The sequence below is a fragment of the Pocillopora verrucosa genome, chromosome 10 (assembly GCF_036669915.1).
Source record: "Pocillopora verrucosa isolate sample1 chromosome 10, ASM3666991v2, whole genome shotgun sequence".
Taxonomy (NCBI): Eukaryota; Metazoa; Cnidaria; class Anthozoa; order Scleractinia; family Pocilloporidae; genus Pocillopora; species Pocillopora verrucosa.
The window spans coordinates 14,163,856-14,189,846 of NC_089321.1; the positions used below are offsets into that span (position 1 = coordinate 14,163,856).

At 37.7% G+C, this 25,991-nt stretch overlaps 1 protein-coding gene across 1 annotated transcript; it reads right to left on the bottom strand.

The window, feature by feature from the left end:
- Positions 1-368: 368 nt before the first annotated feature.
- Positions 369-25,301, bottom strand: LOC131775087 (tetratricopeptide repeat protein 28-like). The gene is made up of 12 exons (XM_066172873.1): positions 25,266-25,301; positions 11,054-11,120; positions 10,344-10,412; positions 10,068-10,133; positions 8,206-8,367; positions 7,900-7,977; positions 7,164-7,243; positions 6,096-6,654; positions 4,724-6,023; positions 3,644-4,030; positions 911-3,190; positions 369-617 (listed from the first exon to the last, which is right to left on the bottom strand). The coding sequence occupies exons 3-12, from the start codon at positions 10,408-10,410 to the stop codon at positions 614-616; spliced, it is 4,983 nt and encodes a 1,660-aa protein (XP_066028970.1). The 5' UTR covers positions 10,411-10,412; positions 11,054-11,120; positions 25,266-25,301; the 3' UTR covers positions 369-613.
- Between the last annotated feature and the right edge of the window lie 690 nt (positions 25,302-25,991).

Consider the following 25,991-nt stretch of genomic DNA (forward strand, 5'->3'; position numbering starts at 1 on the left):
GAACTTCTTTTAAAGCTTTGTTCGCCAGTAACTAAAATTAATATAAAACTTCACGTTTTGCCTCTAGACGATTAGTTTAAACAAAATACTTAAAATGCATCGTTCTGCTTGTAAAAAGTAACAAAATTCATCGCCTTCAAAATTAAAGGAAAAATCTCCGAAAATTAACTATTAAATTAGCTTTACATCACTCATGAGACAAAAACCGATTAAGAAAAATCTGTAAAAAAACTGTGGAAAACGTTTTCAAGACGTTTCAACTTCGACGTAAACGCAAGCCTTAATCCTCATAGTAGCTAATACTTAGATTTAAAAAAAACCTTTTTACATAGCTTGTCATGATAATTCCTAGACATCAAATAAAAAAAAAGTTTGTTCCGGCAGGATATCAAAGATGAAGCTCGTAAGAGCAGTTCAGACAAGCAAAATGTCAACTTTTGAATCAATGGAAATCCGTTCTCTTGTTAGACTTGACTTTGGCCGTCTTTTGGTTCTTCCTGCTTTGTAAAGAAGACTCTTGACAAATATTTCATCGATAGCTTACTGGTTTCTGGTCCAAATATCAGCGTGTGCAGGTATCCTAAAACTCCCTGGGATTCCAATGCTCACTTCCTTAACTGAAAAATAAAAGAATCTAAGTTTAGGGAGGATAGTTAAGTTGCCATGAAATATTTCTTAGCACATGAAACGATACATTGCACAACAGTTGTTTTAAAAAAAATGCTTTTTTACCCCTATCAGGTTTCCTAAAAAGAATGTTATCAACGTAAACGTGTCCTCTTGATTGTACTGCATCTCAATTTGCCGGAGCAAAACATAAATTCGTAACCCAACTGAAACATATAAGCCATAATTATGATTTTATGTAACTCTGTATTGAATAGAATGTGTAAACAGAATATTTACTTACTTCAGCTTCGAAATATCTTTGAAATCCAGCTGGACGTCGTCACCAATGAGTACAAATGGTGCCCAGTAAATCACCTCCTTGAACTTTTCAATTTCTCTCATACACTTCATGGCCTGATTGAGAGCTTCACTTGCCTTCTTGCCTTTGGCCAGTGCATGGTAGAAGAAACTCATGAACTCCAGGGTTCCCTCGTCGCCAATCGCCCACAAGGTTACCACAACAGATCTGGCACCGGCAGCCAAAAGTGCACGCGCCATGCCGACTACACCCTCGGCCATGACCTCCCCACGAGCAGTGTGACAGCAGCTAAGTACAACCAGGCGTGCTCGCAACCCAGCTTCTATGACATCTTTCATCGTCAGTAGATAGTCTTTCTCTTGCGGCTGAGGATTTTCTCTTGTGGCGTTTGGTGCCAGGATAACTTCTCCAGTTTCCTTTTTACCGTGCGCTGCAACATGAACTAACGCCACTGATGATATTCGTTTTAACACTTCCTGTTTTGTTGCCATTTCTCCAGTAAGGGGGGAGACATTTAGGATACGTCCGATCATCTCCACTTCTTTCCTTGCTCCTGGGAGTTGCACCAAAAGTGTTCCCTCATAGATGATGTATTTGAAACATGGGTCGCCAACAAGCAATGCACCAGTCTTCATGTGAAAGTCAGCTGGACAATCATGGATTAGTTGCAAGGTCGTCAGGGAGGGAAGCATACGAATTCTGAAAGAATCACTTAGATATGATGAGTTGGAGTCCTGCAACGCTGTATAAGGTACAAGGCAAAATGGCCCCTCTGGAATGAATGTGATCTCGTCGTTGCCTTCGATCAGGTCAGCAATAGGAGTAACGATGATGTCATGCAGCTTCTTTAAAGCACTTGATTGGGAGTGTCTCACATCAACTCCGATCACATCATTGGCCACTTCCTCTTCTGTCGGCGAGTCAAGCGGAGGATTCTCGATGGTAACAGTATCTCTTGCGCCGATCTCCTTAAGAGCAGTTTTGTTCAGTACCTGGATGAAAAATTCCAACTCATCCTCATACTTGTAATTGTTCACGTGTACTTTTCTCATCTGGATATTATTTTCACTGAGGCAAACCCAGAAGTAAACGCACGGTCCACTAATAGCTACGAAAACTGTGCTCAATGGAACCCACCTAAGAGAAATGCGGGATGCGCTGGGCGTTAAAGAATCTCCAGGCTGGTATTTTGTGACCATGAGATCTCTCAGAGCTTGAGCACGTCCTTTCTCTGCGGCAAGAAGAGCCTTCACAACTTGACCTCGATTGAAATTTATACGCCACAAACCTTTGTATGCTACTTGGTGCTGATTACGATAACAAATCTTCCACTGATCGTTGAGTTGAAGACTGGCCCTGATATCATCATACAATTCTACACTCGAGTAATAACAGTCAAAGGCCCTCGTAAGATTTCCTTGGCACTCAAAACTGATTCCAAGGGAACAGAGTGAGCACGCCTCTCCATTCTTATCTCCCACTTCTTTGGATACTTCTAGATGACGTTGATAACACTCGATTGCCGTTTTCAACTCTCTTTGACGAAGATGAATCTCGCCGAGAAGGCAAAAACTGATTCCCTCTCCTGCCTTGTCTCCCACTTCTTTAGCAATTTCTAGATGACGTTGATGGTACTGGATGGCTGCTTTGAACTGTCCAAGACCTTGATATGCGTTTCCGAGATTTCCATAACTTTTTCCCTCTCCAGCCTTGTCTCCCACTTCTTTAGCAATTTCTAGACCACGTTGATGGTACTGCATGGCTGCTTTGAACTGTCCTAGACCTTGATATGCGTTGCCGAGACCGCTATAACCTTTTCCCTCTAGGGCCTTGTCTCCCACTTCGCTAGCAATTTTAAGTTGACGTTGATGGTACTGGATGGCTGTTTTGAACTCTCCTAGAATTTGATAAGCGATGCCGAGATTGCCATAACTTTTTCCCTCTCCGGCCTTGTCTCCCACTTCTTTAGCAATTTCTAGACCACGTTGATGGTACTGGATGGCTGTTTTGAACTCTCCTAGACTTTTATAAGCGATGCCGAGATTGCCATAACTTTTTCCCTCTCCGGCCTTGTCTCCCACTTCTTTAGCAATTTCTAGACCACGTTGATGGTACTGGATGGCTGTTTTGAACTCTCCCAGACCTCGATATGCGTTGCCGAGACCGCTATAACCTTTTCCCTCTAGGGCCTTGTCTCCCACTTCGCTAGCAATTTTTAGTTGACGTTGATGGTACTGGATGGCTGTTTTAAACTCTCCTAGACTGTCATAAGCGACGCCGAGATTGCAATAACTTTTTCCCTCTCCGGCCTTGTCTCCCACTTCTTTAGCAATTTCTAGACCACGTTGATGGTACTGGATGGCTGTTTTGAACTCTCCCAGACCTCGATATGCGTTGCCGAGACCGCTATAACCTTTTCCCTCTAGGGCCTTGTCTCCCACTTCGCTAGCAATTTTAAGTTGACGTTGATGGTACTGGATGGCTGTTTTGAACTCTCCTAGAATTTGATAAGCGATGCCGAGATTGCCATAACTTTTTCCCTCTCCGGCCTTGTCTCCCACTTCTTTAGCAATTTCTAGACCACGTTGATGGTACTGGATGGCTGTTTTGAACTCTCCTAGACTGTCATAAGCGACGCCGAGATTGCAATAACTTTTTCCCTCTCCGGCCTTGTCTCCCACTTCTTTAGCAATTTCTAGACCACGTTGATGGTACTGGATGGCTGTTTTGAACTCTCCCAGACCTCGATATGCGTTGCCGAGACCGCTATAACCTTTTCCCTCTAGGGCCTTGTCTCCCACTTCGCTAGCAATTTTAAGTTGACGTTGATGGTACTGGATGGCTGTTTTGAACTCTCCTAGAATTTGATAAGCGATGCCGAGATTGCCATAACTTTTTCCCTCTCCGGCCTTGTCTCCCACTTCTTTAGCAATTTCTAGACCACGTTGATGGTACTGGATGGCTGTTTTGAACTCTCCCAGACCTCGATATGCGTTGCCGAGACCGCTATAACCTTTTCCCTCTAGGGCCTTGTCTCCCACTTCGCTAGCAATTTTAAGTTGACGTTGATGGTACTGGATGGCTGTTTTGAACTCTCCTAGACTGCCATAAGCGACGCCGAGATTTCCATAACTTTTTCCCTCTCCAGCCTTGTCTCCCACTTCTTTAGCAATTTCTAGATCACGTTGATGGTACTGGATGGCTGCTTTGAACTGTCCTAGACCTTCATATGCGTTGCCGAGACCGCCATAACCTTTTCCCTCTAGGGCCTTGTCTCCCACTTCGCTAGCAATTTCTAGATGACGTTGATGGTACTGGATGGCTGTTTTAAACTCTCCTAGACTGTCATAAGCGACGCCGAGATTGCAATAACTTCCTCCCTCTCCAGCCTTGTCTCCCACTTCTTTAGCGATTTCTAGATGACGTTGATGGTACTGGATGGCTGTTTTGGACTCTCCTAGATTTCCATAAGTGACGCCGAGATTGCAATAACTTTTTCCTTCTCCAGCCTTGTCTCCCACTTCTTTAGCGATTTCTAGATGACGTTGATGGTACTGCATGGCTGTTTTGGACTCTCCTAGATTTCTATAAGTGACGCCGAGATTTCCATAACTTTTTCCTTCTCCAGCCTTGTCTCCCACTTCTTTAGCGATTTCTAGATGACGTTGATGGTACTGGATGGCTGTTTTGAACTCTCCTAGACTGCCATAAGCGACGCCGAGATTGCAATAACTGATTCCCTCTCCGGCCTTGTCTCCCACTTCTTCAGAAATTTCTAGATGACGTTGATGGTACTGGATGGCTGTTTTAAACTCTCCTAGACTGTAATAAGCGACGCCGAGATGGCAATAACTTTTTCCCTCTCCGGCCTTGTCTCCCACTTCTTTAGCAATTTCTAGATCACGTTGATGGTACTGGATGGCTGTTTTAAACTCTCCTAGACTGTAATAAGCGATGCCGAGATTGCAATAACTTTTTCCCTCTCCGGCCTTGTCTCCCACTTCTTCAGAAATTTCTAGATGACGTTGATGGTACTGGATGGCTGTTTTAAACTCTCCTAGACTGTAATAAGCGACGCCGAGATTGCAATAACTTTTTCCCTCTCCGGCCTTGTCTCCCACTTCTTCAGAAATTTCTAGATGACGTTGATGGTACTGGATGGCTGTTTTAAACTCTCCTAGACTGTAATAAGCGACGCCGAGATTGCAATAACTTTTTCCCTCTCCGGCCTTGTCTCCCACTTCTTTAGCAATTTCTAGATGACGTTGATGGTACTGGATGGCTGTTTTAAACTCTCCTAGACTGTAATAAGCGACGCCGAGGTTGCAATAACTTTTTCCCTCTCCGTCCTTGTCTCCCACTTCTTTAGCAATTTCTAGATGACGTTGATGGTACTGGATGGCTGTTTTGAACTCTCCTAGACTGTAATAGGCGATGCCGAGATTGCCATAACTTTTTCCCTCTCCGGCCTTGTCTCCCACTTCTTTAGCAATTTCTAGATGACGTTGATGGTACTGGATGGCTGTTTTGAACTCTCCTAGACTGTAATAGGCGATGCCGAGATAGCCATAACTTTTTCCCTCTCCGGCCTTGTCTCCCACTTCTTTAGCAATTTCTAGACCACGTTGATGGTACTGGATGGCTGTTTTGAACTCTCCCAGACCTTGATATGCGTTGCCGAGATTGCCATAACTTTTTCCCTCTCCGGCCTTGTCTCCCACTTCTTTAGCAATTTCTAGATCACGTTGATGGTACTGGATGGCTGTTTTGAACTCTCCTAGACTGTAATAGGCGATGCCGAGATTGCCATAACTTTTTCCCTCTCCGGCCTTGTCTCCCACTTCTTTAGCAATTTCTAGACCACGTTGATGGTACTGGATGGCTGTTTTGAACTCTCCCAGACCTTGATATGCGTTGCCGAGATTGCCATAACTTTTTCCCTCTCCGGCCTTGTCTCCCACTTCTTTAGCAATTTCTAGATCACGTTGATGGTACTGGATGGCTGTTTTGAACTCTCCTAGACTGTAATAGGCGATGCCGAGATTGCCATAACTTTTTCCCTCTCCGGCCTTGTCTCCCACTTCTTTAGCAATTTCTAGATCACGTTGATGGTACTGGATGGCTGTTTTGAACTCTCCTAGACTTCTATAAGCGTTGCCGAGATTACCATAACTTTTTCCCTCTCCGGCCTTGTCTCTCACTTCTTTAGCAATTTCTAGATGACGTTGATTGTATCGGATGGCTGTTTTAAAATTTCCTAGACTGTAATAAGCGATGCCGAGATTGCCATAACTTTTTCCCTCTCCGGCCTTGTCTCTCACTTCTTTAGCAATTTCTAGATGACGTTGATGGTACTGCATGGCTGTTTGGAACTGTCCCAGACCTTGATGTGCGTTGCCGAGACCGCCATAACTTTTTCCCTCCAGGGCCTTGCCTGCCACTTCTTTGGCAATTTTTAGTTGACGTTGATGGTACTGGATGGCTGTTTTGAACTCTCCCAGACTTCTATAAGCGTTGCCGAGATTGCAATAACTTTTTCCCTCTCCGGCCTTGTCTCCCACTTCTTTAACAATTTCTAGATGACGTTGATGGTACTGGATGGCTGTTTTGAACTGTCCCAGACCTTGATAAGCGTTGCCGAGATTGCAAGAACTGTTTGCTTTGACTATTAGTTCAGCATTAGTTTTCCTTAGTAATTGAAGCAGACGTTTGTTGTTATTTTCAATCTTGAAACGTGTCAAGGGTCGATAAATCATGAGCAGATTTGCGAAAATGCATTGGAAATGTGTATTTAAAAAAAACACTGAGAGTATTAGATAGAACCTTAAAACTGGAATGATAATTCGAACGTGGGTTTTTTTAGAGATTTGATTTCAAGTCATTGGAGAGTTTTAACTATCTCTGAAGCGCATTAATTGGTTTAGGTTCGTTCGTCATGGTGATGCTTGTCTGAAGACTTAAATGAGGGGTATTCAGCTCAAACTCTGGGAATTAATTAGTATGGCCTCCTCTCTGAGTAAAGTTTTGTGGAATAATCGAAAGAACTCTTTGATAACATTTTAGCTTCTTTAAACTGCTCAGTGCAGTATGAGAGAACATCCCTTGCATTATGTGTAGAAGAATCTTCCTGGAACGTATTGATTTTTCTTGAAATATTATTCGCATTGCATCTCGTATCACGTTTCAAACATTCGTTAAAGGATACGGCCAATCCCATATACAACCAGCTCCTTGCCTCTTTATACCAGCAAAGTTCGACACAAGCTCTGGCTCCTGAAAATGAGAGAATAATTGGTGGTGCTTGGTAATTTATCACTGTTAAGGTATAAACAAAAATTGTAATAATGAAGGAAATTTGAACTTGTGGAAGAACTGAAACGAAGAATAAGGAGCTAATGTAAAGCGGCTACCAATTAAGCTTTAATTGATGATGATAACGATGAATTTATTTAGCGTATTCTTCACTTTAATGTGCTGTTATGCGCTTTTCAGCACTTTTCGGGGAAGTTTTCGGGCAGACTGCATTGAACAGTTTACATCTTTTGTAAGAGAATTTTTCAGGTGCTTCATGGCCGGGTTTTTTAACGTCCCCTCCTAAGAGTTACAGAGAAGATGCAGGAAACGGGGGTAACGGTTTTCCGTCCATATCCGACACAAGAACATAAAACAATTTGCAGATGTCATAGCTTAGGCGGCAGCACATTCTCCTCAGATATTTTACGACTCTGAGTGTTGTTCTGGTCTAGCGCTTGAGCCCTCGACCTCCGGCGCTCTGCAACGTGAACTAAGCAGGCAGCGGTATTTGAGAGCTTATTGACACTTTAATTTCTTATGCTTTTTACCCACATAACAGACATTGACACACCAGATACAATTGACACTTGGGGTGCAGTCAACTGCCACAAACCACACAATCCTCTTTGACGAAATCAGAGAATAGAATGTTGATGGCTTATGTCTGAAACACCCACCTTTCTTAATAGCTTTGATTAAAGTGGGTTCCAATTGAACTGCAACTGTTGCATCATCCAGACATTCCACGTAGTTTGCTGTGACATTCAGGAAATGAGGTTTAAAAATGTGGTCATCCAATAAAATTGGAGCATAGAAGCCTGAAAAATTACAATTGCTTAAATTGCAGTCTAATAACGAGATTCATGTCTGTGCTTTTTTTTCTGCTGTTTCTCAACTTCTTTCTTTTCTTGATGCAGATTGTGTATTCCGTTATCTTGTAACGCTGCATGAGAGATTTATATATTTAGAAATGAAATTGTTACCCAAATGGAAATTAGCTGTTGCCCTGTTGCTGTAAAGCTTGGCGTTCAGTCGTTTATCTTTGCAGTTGACTTGGAGTCCTTCCGTGTAGGAGTTTATCGCGTTATTAGCTTCTCCTCGTGTGTATTCTTTGTTACCTTCCTCGAGACATACTTTCGCAATCCCTGAAAACACACCATGTTAGTGTTAATGATTTAGTAATGAGTTACACGACCCTTGGCGAATGATGCCAACTTTTTACTTCCAAACGAACTGTTAGGTTAAAGGAGCTTAGAGATATGGAAAAAATCAGAAAAGTTTAGTATTTGTACATTTTGTTTAAGTAAAATGTTTAAGGTGTTGGGAGTCTGGGCTGTGTCTTGGCTATTACCAGTTCAAGTTTCTCGGTTTACATTTGGGTCAAGAGACTCTCCAAAAACACCTGGTTTAAGTTTTCCAAAGTATCCCAAATTTTACCGGGAGATCCTATTTAAACTCAACTTCGTTTACAATCACACTTCAGTAGACTTTGTCTGTGTATTTTGTTTGCTTTAAAATATGCAAGCTATCTGGAGTTTAAGCTGTAGCTTGGCTATAACCAGATCAAGTTTGTTTGGTCTACATTGAGGTCGAAAGACTTTCCAAAATTCCTTTTACACCTGGGTTACGTTTTCCAAAATGTCAAATTGGAATATAAAACCCCGTGAGTTATTGAGAAAAAAATGTATAAAGCAAAGCAAAGCCAGGACTGAAAAAGGTTAAAACTTGTGAATGTTCGGATAACAAAAGAAATGTCGTGCTAAGAGTGACAAGGGTTCGTCGTTTGCCCATCCTTCAGACAAGTGCGTCGGAAAAACATGCTTTTTTCTTTTTTTCTTTTTGGTGTATTACATACATGTAATTGTCTATTGAGAACATGCTTGTAGGGGCAAAAAATAGGAGACTCAGATGAAAGTAACTTAAAGAAGACGTTGTATTCTTAATCATAGAGAAAGAATGAGAATCTCAAAGTTTCCTCCGTCACGCTGGAAAAAATATTATTGGGAAAGTACTTCTTTCCCGCGAATTTCTATTTTGCCTGTTGTGAAAGTCAGGCGTTCTGGTTCTGTTGGCTGGTGGTTTACAGCGTGAGCCTGGTGTTGACATAACTGTCCGAAAAGGTGTAAAATATTTAGAAGACCAAAACAGGCGATACGGCCGAGACAAAATGCCTCCTCTTCTCTGTAGAATTCTCAAATTGCGTGAAAGTTCCTCCGAACAAGTATTAAACAATAAGGGACAAAAAGGTGTACGCGTAAATACTTTCCCTTTGGCGGCCTAAAAGAAGTTACTCATTTGTAAATGTTTCAATACTGGACCTTGACAGGTTACGGGTACCAACAGCTCTCTCTTACCGAAAATGACTTTCCTACTATAAATGACCAAATTTACAACATTTTCAAGTGCAAAAGGAAAATACTTTTTACTACACAAATATCGTTTATTTTAGGTGCAAATTGTAGACACATCTTTAATCTCCAAAACATTGTGTGTTGATTTATAGATAAGCACTGCTAAAAACTCAGAAATCTGAGTTTTACGAAGCTTTGTAGGCCAATTTTGGCTCATTCTTCTTTAATTTAGGCCTCTTCGAAGCGTAGTCGCGTTCAAATTTGCCGCTTTATTGCTAATGAAAAAATTAATGATGTCTACGCATTCTGCTCAATCGGATCGAGCAATAAATTGGTTTTCCCTTTGTTTATTTAATATTTATGGCAATAAAGTTTAAAATTTAAAAAAAAAATTTTTTTTTTTTTAAAAACTTATCCACAGAAATTTTGATGTAAATGTGACAAAAACTTCACCGGGGCGTCTTTAAAAATCTTGTTTCACCCAGTGTTCTTACCTCTTAAAAGGTCATTGTCTACATTCAGTTCAGCGTCACTTGACGTAACTTGACTTTTCTCTGTCGCTGAAATTACCGAGAAGATATTTCAACTTTGTTAGTGATCACAACCGTGTGCAATTACAACTAGCGTTCTAATACTGGCGTATTTAGTGATTCCTCAAAACATTCAAGTCGAAGTGGTCCAAAAAATTGAGCACCAGAATTAAAGCATACTTAATTACCAAACAGCACAAAATCACCATGACCAAGTCCCTCCCTGTAGCTTTTTCTCACCTGTAGCTGAAAACTCTTTTTTCACCTCCAGTTCTTCTCCCGTCGTTGGGAGGTTGCTTTCTGCCATAGCTAGAAATAAAATTGAATCGATTGTACTGCGCTACATTGTTAAAAATAAAAAAGAGGAGACTCAGGTGAAAGTAATCTAAAGAAAACGTTGTATACTTAATCATAGAGAAAGAATGAGAATCTCAAAGCTTCCTCCGTCACGCTATTGTGGTTGCGTGACAGCCCAAGTCAAGTTCCGCGGGTTGTGTCATATTTGTTTTTTCAATTGTTTGTTTGTTTGTTTGTTTTCGTAGTCTCATCTGTTGAAACGTCGTTCAAGGCTGTTCCTTAACAAAATACGTGAGTTGCAATAAACAACCCAGTTGTACCTGGTAGGCATGGATAAGAAAGACTCTTTCTCTCATTCCTTCATTTTATCGCGTGTGGGGCTGGGAGAATTCGCGAGACCTATTCGAAACCGAAACACCTACGAGGGTTTGCGTTACCGTCACGAATTCTACCGACACCCCGCGAGCCTATTGCGTAAAGAAACTCGTTTATCGACCCTGTTCCTCTACAAAGTGCATGTTTAAATTTAAATTCGACTGAAATTAAACTCAACTGTTGTTAGCTGCACGAAAATTAAGATTACGACCTTTATTTATCGATAAAATGAGCTCTAAACAGCTCTAATCAGTTGCAGAATGAAGATTGATTTGTACCTGTTAAACTGTCATCCTCTGAATCCCTCTATTCTCCAAATGAATATCATTTGTCAATTATACATGCCTGAAAATATCAAAAATAACATTTTGCTTTACAAAAATTTCGATGAAAAAATGAAGGCAACATATTCACGAGTTTGAAAGATTTAACCTCCTCTAATGCCCAGTTTCGTGATCAAAATTTCTGTTGTTCTTTAAGAAAATTATTGTGCTTGTTTTTTTGTTTGTTTTTTCAATTCTTTTTATGATTATTACTTGTTATAATCCAGCGAAATCATTAGAGGGAGATACAAAGCTAAAGAAATCACATCAATAAGATATATTCTTTATGTATACTTTTTTTCCCCAATTTTCTCGTCTTTCGATTCTAATATGCTACATATTTCTTTCCTCACCTCAAAAACACTTGCAATAAATTTAACGCCAATAAAGTTCTTTTCCAATAAAAATACTTGACTTCTCGTTGTATCTATAGAAAAGTATATTTAATCGTTTCGCGTCTTGAAAAGAATTAAAGCGAATACCATAAGTACTCTTGTTAGAGAAATAACCAAGAAAGATATTCAAAATTTGTTAAATCTATGCACTCCATGCATCTTTGTGGACAGAACCCTCAGTGTATCTCGCAGGAATTTTATGAATAAACTGTTACTGAACCAGTTGTCTGAAAGTTGGAGGAGAAATCTAAGACCTTAGCGCTTTGTCTCTTTAAGCTCCAGAATTGTCCGCTGAGCTTGGATGCAGTATGCGAGACCATAAATAAATGTCTAATAGTTCATACAGACAAGTGACGCACATGATACTGGAATCAGAAATGCCACAACTTCGTAAATCCTTCATGGGAGTATAAATAAGCTACCTCAAGGTCTGGTATGCTTATCTAAATGTCAGCATTGTTATTTAACCTGTCGTTTAACCTGATCTGACGGATAGGGTTTTTTTTTCGGTCGTCGGTTAAAAATAATTTTTTTGGTTGTCACGAAAGAGCTTGAAATTTCCTTTCTATCGTTATGTATTTTAAGACATGAAACTTTCGACATCGATGATCTAAGCAGTATGAAAGATGATCCTTTATTTAACCACTGTATGTCATGGCTCATGAAAGAGAAATCTATAGCTATATGCGAGAACTTCAGATCGTAAAATCCGATGGTCTAAGATTCGATCCTGCGTTCGTGACAAGTAAATAAGATCGATATTTCTTTCATTCTTTTGTCTCATGTCTCAAATTATTTCTATTTGTATCTATAGTCAATACCCGTTTATCTCATTCACTGCAATGGGTCCTTATTGACTGATTTTGTCCTTACCTTAACTCCTGTGAAAATGTGACTTGCCCCACAAGTGTGTAACAAAACGGTACTCTTGGTAACACCAGCAGTATTGAAGAAGCTGAATATGAGCTCATCGAGCTCGAAACAGAAAATGTTGTATCATTGTTTATTTCGTGATCCATGATTCTATTTTGTAGCTATGCTGTTTCACAATTTATACGCCAAGTTGAGACTGGGCCTCATACAAGATCTTTTAGGTTTTCATTTTCTTTAATCCCAAGTATAGCACAATGACATAAACGTCCCACTTTTTATTTTGTATTTTGCTGATGTGAGAGTCGTTAAAGCACTGCCTGCCTAGGTTTTTAATTAATCGTGTCGTTGACAAGGTTCCCTTTCATACATGATCAAGAAATCGTAGTCATCGTGATTCTGGTGTTGAATTTTTCACTTTTGTTGACAGGTTTTCCCAATTTCTCTGCTATTTAAACGTTGTGGTAGGACCCGCGAGCGAGCAAGAAAACCTGTGCCTTGATCGGCTACCGAAGAGAGCAAAACGTGTTTTCTTTTGATTCCCTCGTTGATTCCCAAAAAAGAAAAAAAAAAGAAATGCTTGGTAGCCTGTTGAATACCTCGCATAACGTCATATCTAAACAGTTTATTTTTGTCATAGGAATAAAAGCTTTTCCGGTATTTTTGGTTAAAAAATGAAGTCACAGACTCGTCGTAAATGAAAACAAAACAAAACAAAGCAAAAATCACAACGAGACCAGCAGATTTATTTTGTAATTCCATGGTGCATGAATATATTTTGTTATCATGTAATATATTCTTTGATCCGTTGCTGACGAAGCCTTCTTCTCGGTTTCGGCTTAAAATGTAGTGAGGGAAATTGGCCAATGTACAGCCTTCTTAGGCTCACGCTCATTCAGGAATGCAAACGCATATAGGAGGTATTAGATAATCGCGCGTGGATACGAATTTTACTATCAAGTGTTCATAACATGTTGTACACCTTCAAAGAGACTATTCAATTGAAGCAGATATATTCGTATCCGAAAGTGGACATGTATCATCCTTTTTATTGAAAAGATATTGGTTGAAAATTTGCATCCAATACACTTTTTTGAATAGGAGCATCGAGAATAGAGATCCGCTGCACCGACGCTCAGCTCCTCGGAAAACCAAATCAATTTTGGACATTGTAATACAAAAATTTCTTATTACAAGAAGTATTTCCTTAAAAAAGAGTTAAATTCAGCTTCATATAAAAAAAAAACATACAAAATAAAAGTCTACATGGAAAGTAAAACTGTCATGTTGATAAATTCGGTTCTAATGACGACCTTGATATTTTTATATGTGAAGATATAAATGGTACATTTACAGCGTGCAGTGGATATGCATTTGTTACGTTTTGTAAACTGAAAAAATTCTGGTATTTCACCGACAACCATATTACCGTTATTTTTACCATATCTTGCGAATGTTACGATATCAAAAGAAACGTAGGAATTGTGTATATTTTTTTTCAACCTTGAGCTTTGTTTCAAACTTCGTTTGTTTTCGAAAGATATTCACTGGTTTTGAATTTGACAAGAGCTATAGCGATCACGTAAATTGAAGTCTTTAACTCCCGTGATCTAATTGTTAATTCTCTCCTCTAGCGGCTACATGTTTCCTTTCAAAGCAGATACGGAAATTTGGTGTTAGTTAAATGAGAACGAATTCTACCTGATAAAACTTTGAGTATTCTCATTGCCTGTTTGCTGGATAATGTATTGATATTACAGGGATAAGTTACAAGTTATATCACTTGCAGGAGCTTAAGGATTTAGGAAATTGTATCGCGTGCAAACTGTTGAACCATGAGTCAAATGAAGGAAACCAATGAAACATTTCCTCATCTGACAACAGTAAACCGAGAACTTTCGACCGAATCAAAGTTGATTGTTGTCGGCCGCAAGAAAAATAAGATTGCGATCCAGTTTCATCATAAATAACTTGAGCTCTACAGCTCTAATCAGTTGCAGAATAAAAATTGATTTGTACCTTTTAGACTGTCATCCTCTGAATCCCTCTAATCGCCAAAAGATGTCACTTGTTAGTTCTACATGCCTCAAAATATTGAGAATAACGTTTTGCTTTACAATAATTTCGATGAAAAAAATGAAGGTAACATATTTACGAGTTTGAAAGATCTAACCTCATCTAATGCTCAGCTTCGTGATCAAAATTGCTGTTCTTCTTTAAGAAAGTTGTTGCGATTGTTTTTCGTTTGTTTTGTTTTATTCTTTGTATGATTGTTAGTTGTTTACATGTTTCTCCATGACGATTAATTAATTCTGTGATTTAAATTCAGCTCTTTCTCTTTGAGTGGAAAACGCTCGCGATCCGCAAAATCACTTTTCTCCTCAGAGCAGGACATGTTACACTCTGCCATAACTGAATCGATAAGGATGAATTCACACTGTGAGTTACATTGTACTAATGCAATTTCTCTTCAAGTGATCAACTCGATATATCCCTCGTTCAATATGATACACATTTGTTTTTGGTTATCTTCCCATTAGCGTTACAGTTCTCTCAAAGTTTCATTTTCCGCTCTCAATGTGACAACTACATAAAGTTTCTAAAAATAATAACGGTAAGCTCTTTTCTTGAAAATAACTCCTGCCATTTCTGCACTTAATATTTTGCAGTCAAAAGCGAAGGTGTTCAGCGAAATCACCAGATGTATGTAAATTTTTTTCCCAATTTTCTCGTCTTTCGATTATAATATGCTATAATATGCTACATATTTCTTCATTCGGCTTTCCTCTCCTCAAGAATACTTGCAATAAATTTAACTCCAATCAAGTTCTTTTCTAATGAAAATACTTGACTTCTCGTTGTTTCTATAGAAAAGCATATTTAAATCGTCTCGCGTCTTGGAAAGAATTAAAGCGAATACCATAAGTACTGTTCTTAGAGAAATAACCAAGAAAGATATTCAAAATTTGTTTAATCTATGTACTCCATGCATCTTTGTGTACAGAAACCCTCAGGGTATCTTGCAGGAATTTTATGAATGAACTGTTACTGAAACAGTTGTCTTAAAGTTGGAGGAGAAATCTAAGACCTTAGCTCTTTGTCTCTTTGAGCTCCAGAATTGTCTGCTGAGTTTGGATGCAGTAAGTGAGACCATAAATAAATGTATAATAGTTCATACAGACAAGTGACGCACTTGATACTGGAATCAGAAATGCCGCAGCTTCGTAAATCCCTCATGGGAAGATAAAAGCTACCTCAAGGTCTGGTATGTTTATCTAAATGTCAGCATTGTTATTTAACCTGACGTTTAAGCTGATCTGACGGATAGGGTTTTTTTTTCGGTCGTCGGTTAAAAATGATTTTTTTTCCTTGTCACGAAAGAGCTTGAAATTTCCTTTCTATCTTTATGTATTTTAAGACATAAAACTTTCGACATCGATGATCTAAGCAGTATGCAGGATGATCTTTTATGTATCTACTGTGTGTCATGACTCATGAACGAGAAATCTATAGCTGTACGTGAGAACTTCAGATCGTAAAATCCGATGGTCTAAGATTCGATCCTGCGTTCGTGACGAGTGAATAAGATCGATATTTCTTTCATTCTTTTGTCTCATGTCTCAAATTATTTCTATTTGTATCTATAGTCAATACCCGTTTATCTCATTCACTGCAATGGGTCCTTATTGACTTATTCTGTCCTCACCTTAACTCCTGTGAAAATGTGACTTGCCCTACAAGTGTGTAACAAAACGGTACTCTTGGTAACACCAGCAGTAGTGAAGAAGCTGAATATGAGCTCATCGAGCTCGAAACAGAAAATGGTGTATTATTGTTTATTTCGTGATCCATGATTCTATTTTGTAGCTATGCTGTTTCACTATTTATACGCCAAGTTGAGACTGGGCCTCATATAAGATCTTTTAGGTTTTCATTTTCTTTAATCCCGAGTATAGCACAATGACATAAACGTCCTAACTTTTATTTTTAATTTTGCTGATGTGAGAGTCGTTAAACCACTGCCTGCTTAGGTTTTTAATTAATCGTGTCGTTGACGAGGTTCCCTTTTATACGTTATCAAGAAATCGTAGTCATCGTGATTCTGGTGTTGAATTTTTCACTTTTGTTGACAGGTTTTCCCAATTTCTCTGCTATTTAGACGTTGTTGTAGGACCCGCGAGCGAACAAGAAAACCTGTGCTTTGATCGGCTACCGAAGAGTGCAAAATGTGTTTTCTTTTGATTCCCTCGTTGATTCCCAAAAAAGAAAAAAAAAAAAAGAAATGCTTCGTAGCCTGTTGAATACCTCGTATAACGTCATATCTAAACAGTTTATTTTTGTCATATGAATAAACGCTTTTCCGGTATTTTTGGTTAAAAGATGAAGTCACAGACTCGTCGTAAATGAAAACAAAACAAAACAAAGCAAAAATCACAACGAGACCAGCAGATTTATTTTGTAATTCCATGGTGCATGAATATATTTTGTTATCATGAATAATATTTTTGATCCGTTGCTGACGAAGCCTTCTTCTCGGTGCCGGCTTAAAATGTAGTGAGGGAAATTGGCCGATGTACAGCCTTCATAGGCTCACACTCATTCAGGAATGCAAACGCATATAGGAGGTATTAGATAATCGCGCGTAGATACGAATTTTACTATCAAGTGTTCATAACATGTTATACACCTTCAAAGAGACAATTCAATTGAAGCAGATATATTCGTATCCGAAAGTGGACATTTATCATCCTTTTTATTGAAAAGATATTGATTGAAAATTTGCATCCAATACACTTTTTTAAATAGGAGCATCGAGAATAGAGATCCGCTGCACTGACGCTCAGCTCCTCGGAAAACCAAATAAATTTCGGACATTGTAATACAAAAATTTCTTATTACAAGAAGTATTTCCTTAAAAAAGAATTTAATTCAGCCTCATATAAAAAAAAAACATACAAAATAAAAAGTCTACATGGAAAGTAAAACTGTCATGTTGATAAATTCGGTTCTAATGACGACCTTGATATTTTTATATGTGAAGATATAAATGGTACATTTACAGCGTGCGGTGGATATGCATATGTCACGTTTTGTAAACTGAAAAAAATTCTGGTATTTCACCGACAACCATATTACCCTTATTCTTACCATATATCGCGAATGTTACGATATCAAAAGAAACGTAGAAATTGTGTATGTCTTTTTTCAAACTCGAGCTTTGTTTCAAACTTCATTTGCTTTCGAGAGATATTTGCTGGTTTTGACTTTGACAAGAGCTATAACGATCACGTACATTTAAGTCTTTAACTCCCGTGATCTAATTGTTAATTCTCCCTTCTAGCGGCTACATGTTTCCTTTCAACGAAGATACGGAAATTTGGTGTTAGTTAAAAGAGAACGAATTCTACCTGATAAAACTTTGAGTATTCTCATTGCCTGTTTGCTGGATAATGTATTGATATTACAGGGATAAGTTACAAGTTATTTCACTTGCAGGAGTTTAAGGATTTAGGAAATTGCATCGCGCGCAAACTGTCAGACGTAAAAATTGACAAATTTTAACCGTTAGTCGTAAAAAAAGTTAACCGTAAAAAAAATATCTGGTGGAAACAATGGAAAGGTGTTAACCGTTAGCCGAAAATTGGCCAAAATTTTAACCGATAGCCGTAAAAGCCATCACCCCATTGAGACCCTCTTCAATATGATACATATTTGTCGTTATTTGGTTATCTTCCCTCTAGCGTTACAGTTCTCTCAAAGTTTCATTTTCCGCTCTCGCCGTGACAACTTCATAAAGTTTCTAAAAATAATAACAGTAAGCTTTTTTCTTGTAAATAACTTCCGCCAATTCTGCACGTAATATTTTGCAGTCAAAAGCGAAGGTGTCCAGCGAAATCACCAGATGTATGTAAATGTTTTTCCCAATTTTCTCGTCTTTCGATTATAATATGCTACATATTTCTTCCTTCGGCTTTCGTATCCTCAAGAATACTTGCAATAAATTTAACTCCAATAAAGTTCTTTTCTAATAAAAATACTCGACTTCTCGTTTTACCTATAGAAAAGCATATTTACATCGTTTCGCGTCTTGGAAAGAATTAAAAGAATTAAAGCGAATACCATAAGTACTCTTCTTAAAGAAGTGACCGAGAAATATTAAATATTTTTAAAAAATCTATGTACTCCACGCATCTTTGTGTACAGAAACCCTCAGGGTATCTTGCAGGAATTTTATGAGTAAACTTTTACTGAAACAGCAAGAAAACCTGTGCTTTGATCGGCTACTGAAGAGTGCAAAATGTGTTTTCTTTTGATTCCCTCGTTCCCAAAAAAAAAAAAAAAAAGAAATGGTTCGTAGCCTGTTTAATACCTCGTATCATGTCATAACTAAACAGTTTATTTTTGTCATATGAATAAAAGCTTTTCCGGTATTTTTGGTTGAAAGATGAAGTCACAGACTCGTCGGAAATGAAAACAAAACAAAACAAAAATCACAACGAGACTAGCAGATTTATTTGGTAATTCCATGGTGCATGAATATATTTTGTTAGCATGTATAATATTTTTGATCCGTTGCTGACGAAGCCTTCGTCTCGGTGCCGGCTTAAAATGTAGTGAGGGAAATTGGCCAATGTACAGCCTTCTTAGGCTCACGCTCATTCAGGAATGCAAACGCATATAGGAGGTATTAGATAATCGCGCGTGGATACGAATTTTACTATCAAGTGTTCATAACATGTTATACACCTTCAAAGAGACAATTCAATTGAAGCAGATATATTCGTATCCGAAAGTGGACATGTATCATCCTTTTTATTGAAAAGATATTAGTTGAAAATTTGCATCCAATACACTTTTTTAAATAGGAGCATCGAGAATAGAGATCCGCTGCACCGACGCTCAACTCCTCGGAAAACCAAATCAATTTCGGACATTGTAATACAAAAATTTCTTATTACAAGAAGTATTTCCTTAAAAAAGAGTTAAATTCAGCTTCATATAAAAAAAAAACATACAAAATAAAAGTCTACATGGAAAGTAAAACTGTCATGTTGATAAATTCGGTTCTAATGACGACCTTGATATTTTTATATGTGAAGATATAAATGGTACATTTACAGCGTGCGGTGGATATGCATTTGTCACGTTTTGTAAACTGAAAAAATTCAGGTATTTCACCGACAACCATATTACCCTTATTCTTACCATATCTTGCGAATGTTATGATATCAAAAGAAACGTCGGAATTGTGTATGTTATTTTCAACCTCGAGCTTTTTTTCAAACTTCGTTTGTTTTCGAGAGATATTCCCTGGTTTTGACTTTGACAAAAGCTATAACGATCACGTACATTTAAGTCTTTAACTCCCGTGATCTAATTGTTAATTCTCCCCTCTAGCGGCTACATGTTTTCTTTCAAAGTAGATACGGAAATTTGGTGTTAGTTAAAAGAGAACGAATTCTACCTGATAAAACTTTGAGTATTCTCATTGCCTGTTTGCTGGATAATGTATTGATATTACAGGGATAAGTTACAAGTTATATCACTTGCAGGAGCTTAAGGATTTAGGAAATTGTATCGCGTGCAAATTGTTGAACCATGAGTCAAATGAGGGAAACCAATGAAACATTTCCTCATCTGACAACAGTAAACCGAGAACTTTCGACCGAATCAAAGTTGATTGTTGTCAGCCGCAAGAAAAATAAGATTGCGATCCAGTTTCATCATAAATAACATGAGCTCTACAGCTCTAATCAGTTGCAGAATAAAAATTGATTTGTACCTGTTAGACTGTCATCCTCTGAATCCCTCTAATCGCCAAAAGATGTCACTTGCTAGTTCTACATGCCTCAAAATATTGAGAATAACGTTTTGCTTTACAACAATTTCGATGAAAAAATGAAGGTAACATATTTACGAGTTTGAAAGATCTAACCTCATCTAATGCTCAGTTTCGTGATCAAAATTGCTGTTCTTCCTTAGGAAAGTTGTTGCGATTGTTTTTCGTTTGTTTGTTTGTTTTATTCTTTGTACGATTGTTACTTGTTTACATGTTTCTCCATGACGATTAATTAATTCTGTGATTTAAATTCAGCTCTTTCTCTTTTAGTGGAAAACGCTCGCAATCCGCAAAATCACTTTTCTCCTTAGAGCAGGACATGTTACACTCTGCCATAACTGAATCGATAAGGATGAATTCACACTGTGAGTTATATTGTACCATTGCAATTTCTCTTCAAGTGATCAACTCGATATATCCCTCGTTCAATATGATGCATATTTGTTTTTGGTTATCTTCCCATTAGCGTTACAGTTCTCTCAAAGTTTCATTTTCCGCTCTCGCCGTGACAACTTTATAAAGTTTCTAAAAATAATAACAGTAAGCTTTTTTCTTGTAAATAACTCCCACCAATTCTGCACTTAATATTTTGCAGTCAAAAGCGTAGGTGTCCAGCGAAATCACCAGATGTATGTAAATGCTTTTTCCAATTTTCTCGTCTTTCGATTATAATATGCTACATATTTCTTCATTCGGCTTTCATCTCCTCAAGAATACTTGCAATAAATTTAACTCCAATAAAGTTCTTTTCCAATAAAAATACTTGACTTATCGTTGCATCTATAGAAAAGCATGTTTAAATCGTTTCGCGTCTTGAAAAGAATTAAAGCGAATACCATAAGTACTCATCTTAGAGAAATAACGAAGAAAGATATTCAAAATTTGTTAAATCTATGTACTCCATGCATCTTTGTGTACAGAAACCCTCAGGGTATCTTGCAGGAATTTTATGAATAAACTGTTACTGAACCAGTTGTCTTAAAGTTGGAGGAGAAATCTAAGACCTTAGCTCTTTGTCTCTTTGAGCTCCAGAAATGGCTGCTGAGTTTGGATGCAGGAAGCGAGACCATAAATAAATGTATAATAGTTCATACAGACAAGTGACGTACTTGATACTGGAATCAGAAATGCCGCAGCTTCGTAAGTCCCTCATGGGAAGATAAATAAGCTACCTCAAGGTCTGGTATGCTTATCTAAAAATCAGCATTGTTATTTAACCTGTCGTTTAACCCGGTCGGACGGATAGGGTTTTTTTTTTCGGTCGTCGGTTAAAAATGATTTTTTTCCTTGTCACGAAAGAGCTTGAAATTTCCTTTCTATCTTTATGTATTTTAAGACATGAAACTTTCGACATCGATGATCTAAGCAGTATGCAGGATGATCCTTTATTTAACCACTGTATGTCATGGCTCATGAAGGAGAAATCTATAGCTATATGTGAGAACTTCAGATCGTAAAATCCGATAGTCTTAGATTCGATCCTGCGTTGGTGACGAGTAAATAAGATCGATATTTCTTTCATTCTTTTGTCTCATATCTCAAATTATTTCTATTTGTATCTATAGTCAATACCCGTTTATCTCATTCACTGCAATGGGTCCTTTTGACTTATTCTGTCCTCACCTTAACTCCCGTGAAAATGTGACTTGCCCCACAAGTGTGTAACAAAACGGTACTCTTGGTAACACCAGTAGTATTGAAGAAGCTGAATATGAGCTCATCGAACTCGAAACAAAAAATGTTGTATCATTGTTTATTTCGTGATCCATGATTCTATTTTGGAGCTAAACTATCTCACTATTTATTCGCCAAGTTGTGACGTTGTGGTAGGACCCGCGAGCGAGCAAGAAAACCTGTGCCTTGATCGGCTACCGAAGAGAGCAAAACGTGTTTTCTTTTGATTCCCTCGTTGATTCACAAAAAAGAAAAAAAAAAGAAATGCTTGGTAGCCTGTTGAATACCTCGTATAACGTCATATCTAAACAGTTTATTTTTGTCATAGGAATAAAAGCTTTTCCGGTATTTTTGGTTAAAAAATGAAGTCACAGACTCGTCGTAAATGAAAACAAAACAAAACAAAGCAAAAATCACAACGAGACCAGCAGATTTATTTTGTAATTCCATGGTGCATGAATATATTTTGTTATCATGTAATATATTCTTTGATCCGTTGCTGACGAAGCCTTCTTCTCGGTTTCGGCTTAAAATGTAGTGAGGGAAATTGGCCAATGTACAGCCTTCTTAGGCTCACGCTCATTCAGGAATGCAAACGCATATAGGAGGTATTAGATAATCGCGCGTGGATACGAATTTTACTATCAAGTGTTCATAACATGTTGTACACCTTCAAAGAGACTATTCAATTGAAGCAGATATATTCGTATCCGAAAGTGGACATGTATCATCCTTTTTATTGAAAAGATATTGGTTGAAAATTTGCATCCAATACACTTTTTTGAATAGGAGCATCGAGAATAGAGATCCGCTGCACCGACGCTCAGCTCCTCGGAAAACCAAATCAATTTTGGACATTGTAATACAAAAATTTCTTATTACAAGAAGTATTTCCTTAAAAAAGAGTTAAATTCAGCTTCATATAAAAAAAAAAAACATACAAAATAAAAGTCTACATGGAAAGTAAAACTGTCATGTTGATAAATTCGGTTCTAATGACGACCTTGATATTTTTATATGTGAAGATATAAATGGTACATTTACAGCGTGCAGTGGATATGCATATGTCACGTTTTGTAAACTGAAAAAATTCTGGTATTTCACCGACAACCATATTACCCTTATTCTTACCATATCTTGCGAATGTTACGATATCAAAAGAAACGTCGGAATTGTGTATGTTTTTTTTCAACCTTGAGCTTTGTTTCAAACTTCGTTTGTTTTCGAAAGATATTCACTGGTTTTGACTTTGACAAAAGCTATAACGATCACGTACATTTAAGTCTTTAACTCCCGTGATCTAATTGTTAATTCTCCCCTCTAGCGGCTACATGTTTCCTTTCAAAGCAGATACGGAAATTTGGTGTTAGTTAAATGAGAACGAATTCTACCTGATAAAACTTTGAGTATTCTCATTGCCTGTTTGCTGGATAATGTATTGATATTACAGGGATAAGTTACAAGTTATATCACTTGGAGGAGCTTAAGGATTTAGGAAATTGTATCGCGTGCAAACTGTTGAACCATGAGTCAAATGAGAGAAACCTATGAAACATTTCCGCATCTGACAACAGTAAACCGAGAACTTTCGACCGAATCAAAGTTGATTGTTGTCAGCCGCAAGAAAAATAAGATTTCGATCCAGTTTCATCATAAATAACATGAGCTCTACAGCTCTAATCAGTTGCAGAATAAAAATTGATTTGTACCTGTTAGACTGTCATCCTCTGAATCCCTCTATTCTCCAGAGGATGTCACTTGTTAATTCTACATGCCTCAAAATATTAAGAATAACGTTTTGCTTTACAACAATTTCGATGAAAAAATGAAGGTAACATATTTACGAGTTTGAAAGATCTAACCTCATCTAATGCTCAGTTTCGTGATCAAAATTGCTGTTCTTCCTTAGGAAAGTTGTTGCGATTGTTTTTCGTTTGTTTGTTTGTTTTATTCTTTGTACGATTGTTACTTGTTTACATGTTTCTCCATGACGATTAATTAATTCTGTGATTTAAATTCAGCTCTTTCTCTTTTAGTGGAAAACGCTCGCAATCCGCAAAATCACTTTTCTCCTTAGAGCAGGACATGTTACACTCTGCCATAACTGAATCGATAAGGATGAATTCACACTGTGAGTTATATTGTACCATTGCAATTTCTCTTCAAGTGATCAACTCGATATATCCCTCGTTCAATATGATGCATATTTGTTTTTGGTTATCTTCCCATTAGCGTTACAGTTCCCTCAAAGTTTCATTTTCCCCTCTCAACGTGACAACTTCATAAAGTTTCTAAAAATAATAACGGTAAGCTCTTTTCTTGAAAATAACTCCTGCCATTTCTGCACTTAATATTTTGCAGTCAAAAGCGAAGGTGTTCAGCGAAATCACCAGATGTATGTAAATTTTTTCCCAATTTTCTCGTCTTTCTATTATAATATGCTACATATTTCTTCATTCGGCTTTTCTCTCCTCAAGAATACTTGCAATAAATTTAACGCCAATCAAGTTATTTTCCAATAAAAATACTTGACTTATCGTTGTATCTATAGAAAAGCATATTTAAATCGTTTCGCGTCTTGGAAAGAATTAAAGCGAATACCATAAGTACTGTTCTTAGAGAAATAACCAAGAAAGATATTCAAAATTTGTTAAATCTTTGTACTCCATGCATCTTTGTGTACAGAAACCCTCAGGGAATCTTGCAGGAATTTTATGAATAAACTGTTACTGAACCAGTTGTCTTAAAGTTGGAGGAGAAATCTAAGACCTTAGCTCTTCGTCTCTTTGAGCTCCAGAATTGACTGCTGAGTTTGGATGCAGTAAGCGAGACCATAAATAAATGTATAATAGTTCATACAGACAAGTGATGCACTTGATACTGGAATCAGAAATGTCGCAGCTTCGTAAATCCCTCATGGGAAGATAAATAAGCTACCTCAAGGTCTGGTATGCTTATCTAAATGTCAGCATTGTTATTTAACGTGTCGTTTAACCTGATCTGACGGATAGGGTTTTTTTTTTGGTCGTCGGTTAAAAATGATTTTTTTCCTTGTCACGAAAGAGCTTGAAATGTCCTTTCTATCGTTATGTATTTTAAGGCATCAAACGTTTGACATCGATGATCTAAGCAGTATGCAGGATGATCTTTTATGTATCTACTGTGTGTCATGACTCATGAACGAGAAATCTTCAATTGTATGTGAGATCTTCAGATCGTAAAATCCGTTGGTCTAAGATTCGATCCTGCGTTCGAGATGAGTAAATAAGATCGATATTTCTTTCATTCTTTTGTCTCATGTCTCAAATTATTTCTATTTGTATCTATAGTCAATACCCGTTTATCTTGTTCACTGTAATGGGCCCTTATTGACTTATTCAGTCCTTACCTTAACTCCTGTGAAAATGTGATTTGCCCCACAAGTGTGTAACAAAACGGTACTCTTGGTAATATCAGCAGTATTGAAGAAGCTGAATATGAGCTCATCGAACTCGAAACAGAAAATGTTGTATCATTGTTTATTTCGTGATCTCTGATTCTATTTTGTAGCTAAACTGTTTCACTATTTATTCGCCAAGTTGAGACTGGGCCTCATACAAAATCTTTTAGGTTTTTATTTTCTTTAATCCGGAGTATAGCACAATGACATAAACGTCCTACTTTTTATTTCTTATTTTGCCGATGTAAGAGCCGTTAATCCACTGCCTGCTTAGGTTTTTAATCAATCGTGTCGTTGACGAGGTTCCCTTTTATACGTGATCAAGAAATCGTAGTAATCGTGATTCTGGTGTTGAATTTTTCACTTTTGTTGACAGGTTTTTCCAATTTCTCTGCTATTTAGACGTTGTGGTAGGACCCGCGAGCGAGCAAAAAAGCCTGTGCTTTGATCGGCTACCGAAGAGTGCAAAATGTGTTTTCTATTGATTCTCCCGTTGAGTCCCAAAAAAGAAAAAAAAAAAAGAAATGGTTCGTAGCCTGTTGAATACCTCGTATAATGTCATAACTAAACAGTTTATTTTTGTCATATGAATAAAAGCTTTTCCGGTATTTTTGGTTAAAAGATGAAGTCACACGACGACGCAGAAAAAGAGAATTGAAGAACAACTAAACTGTT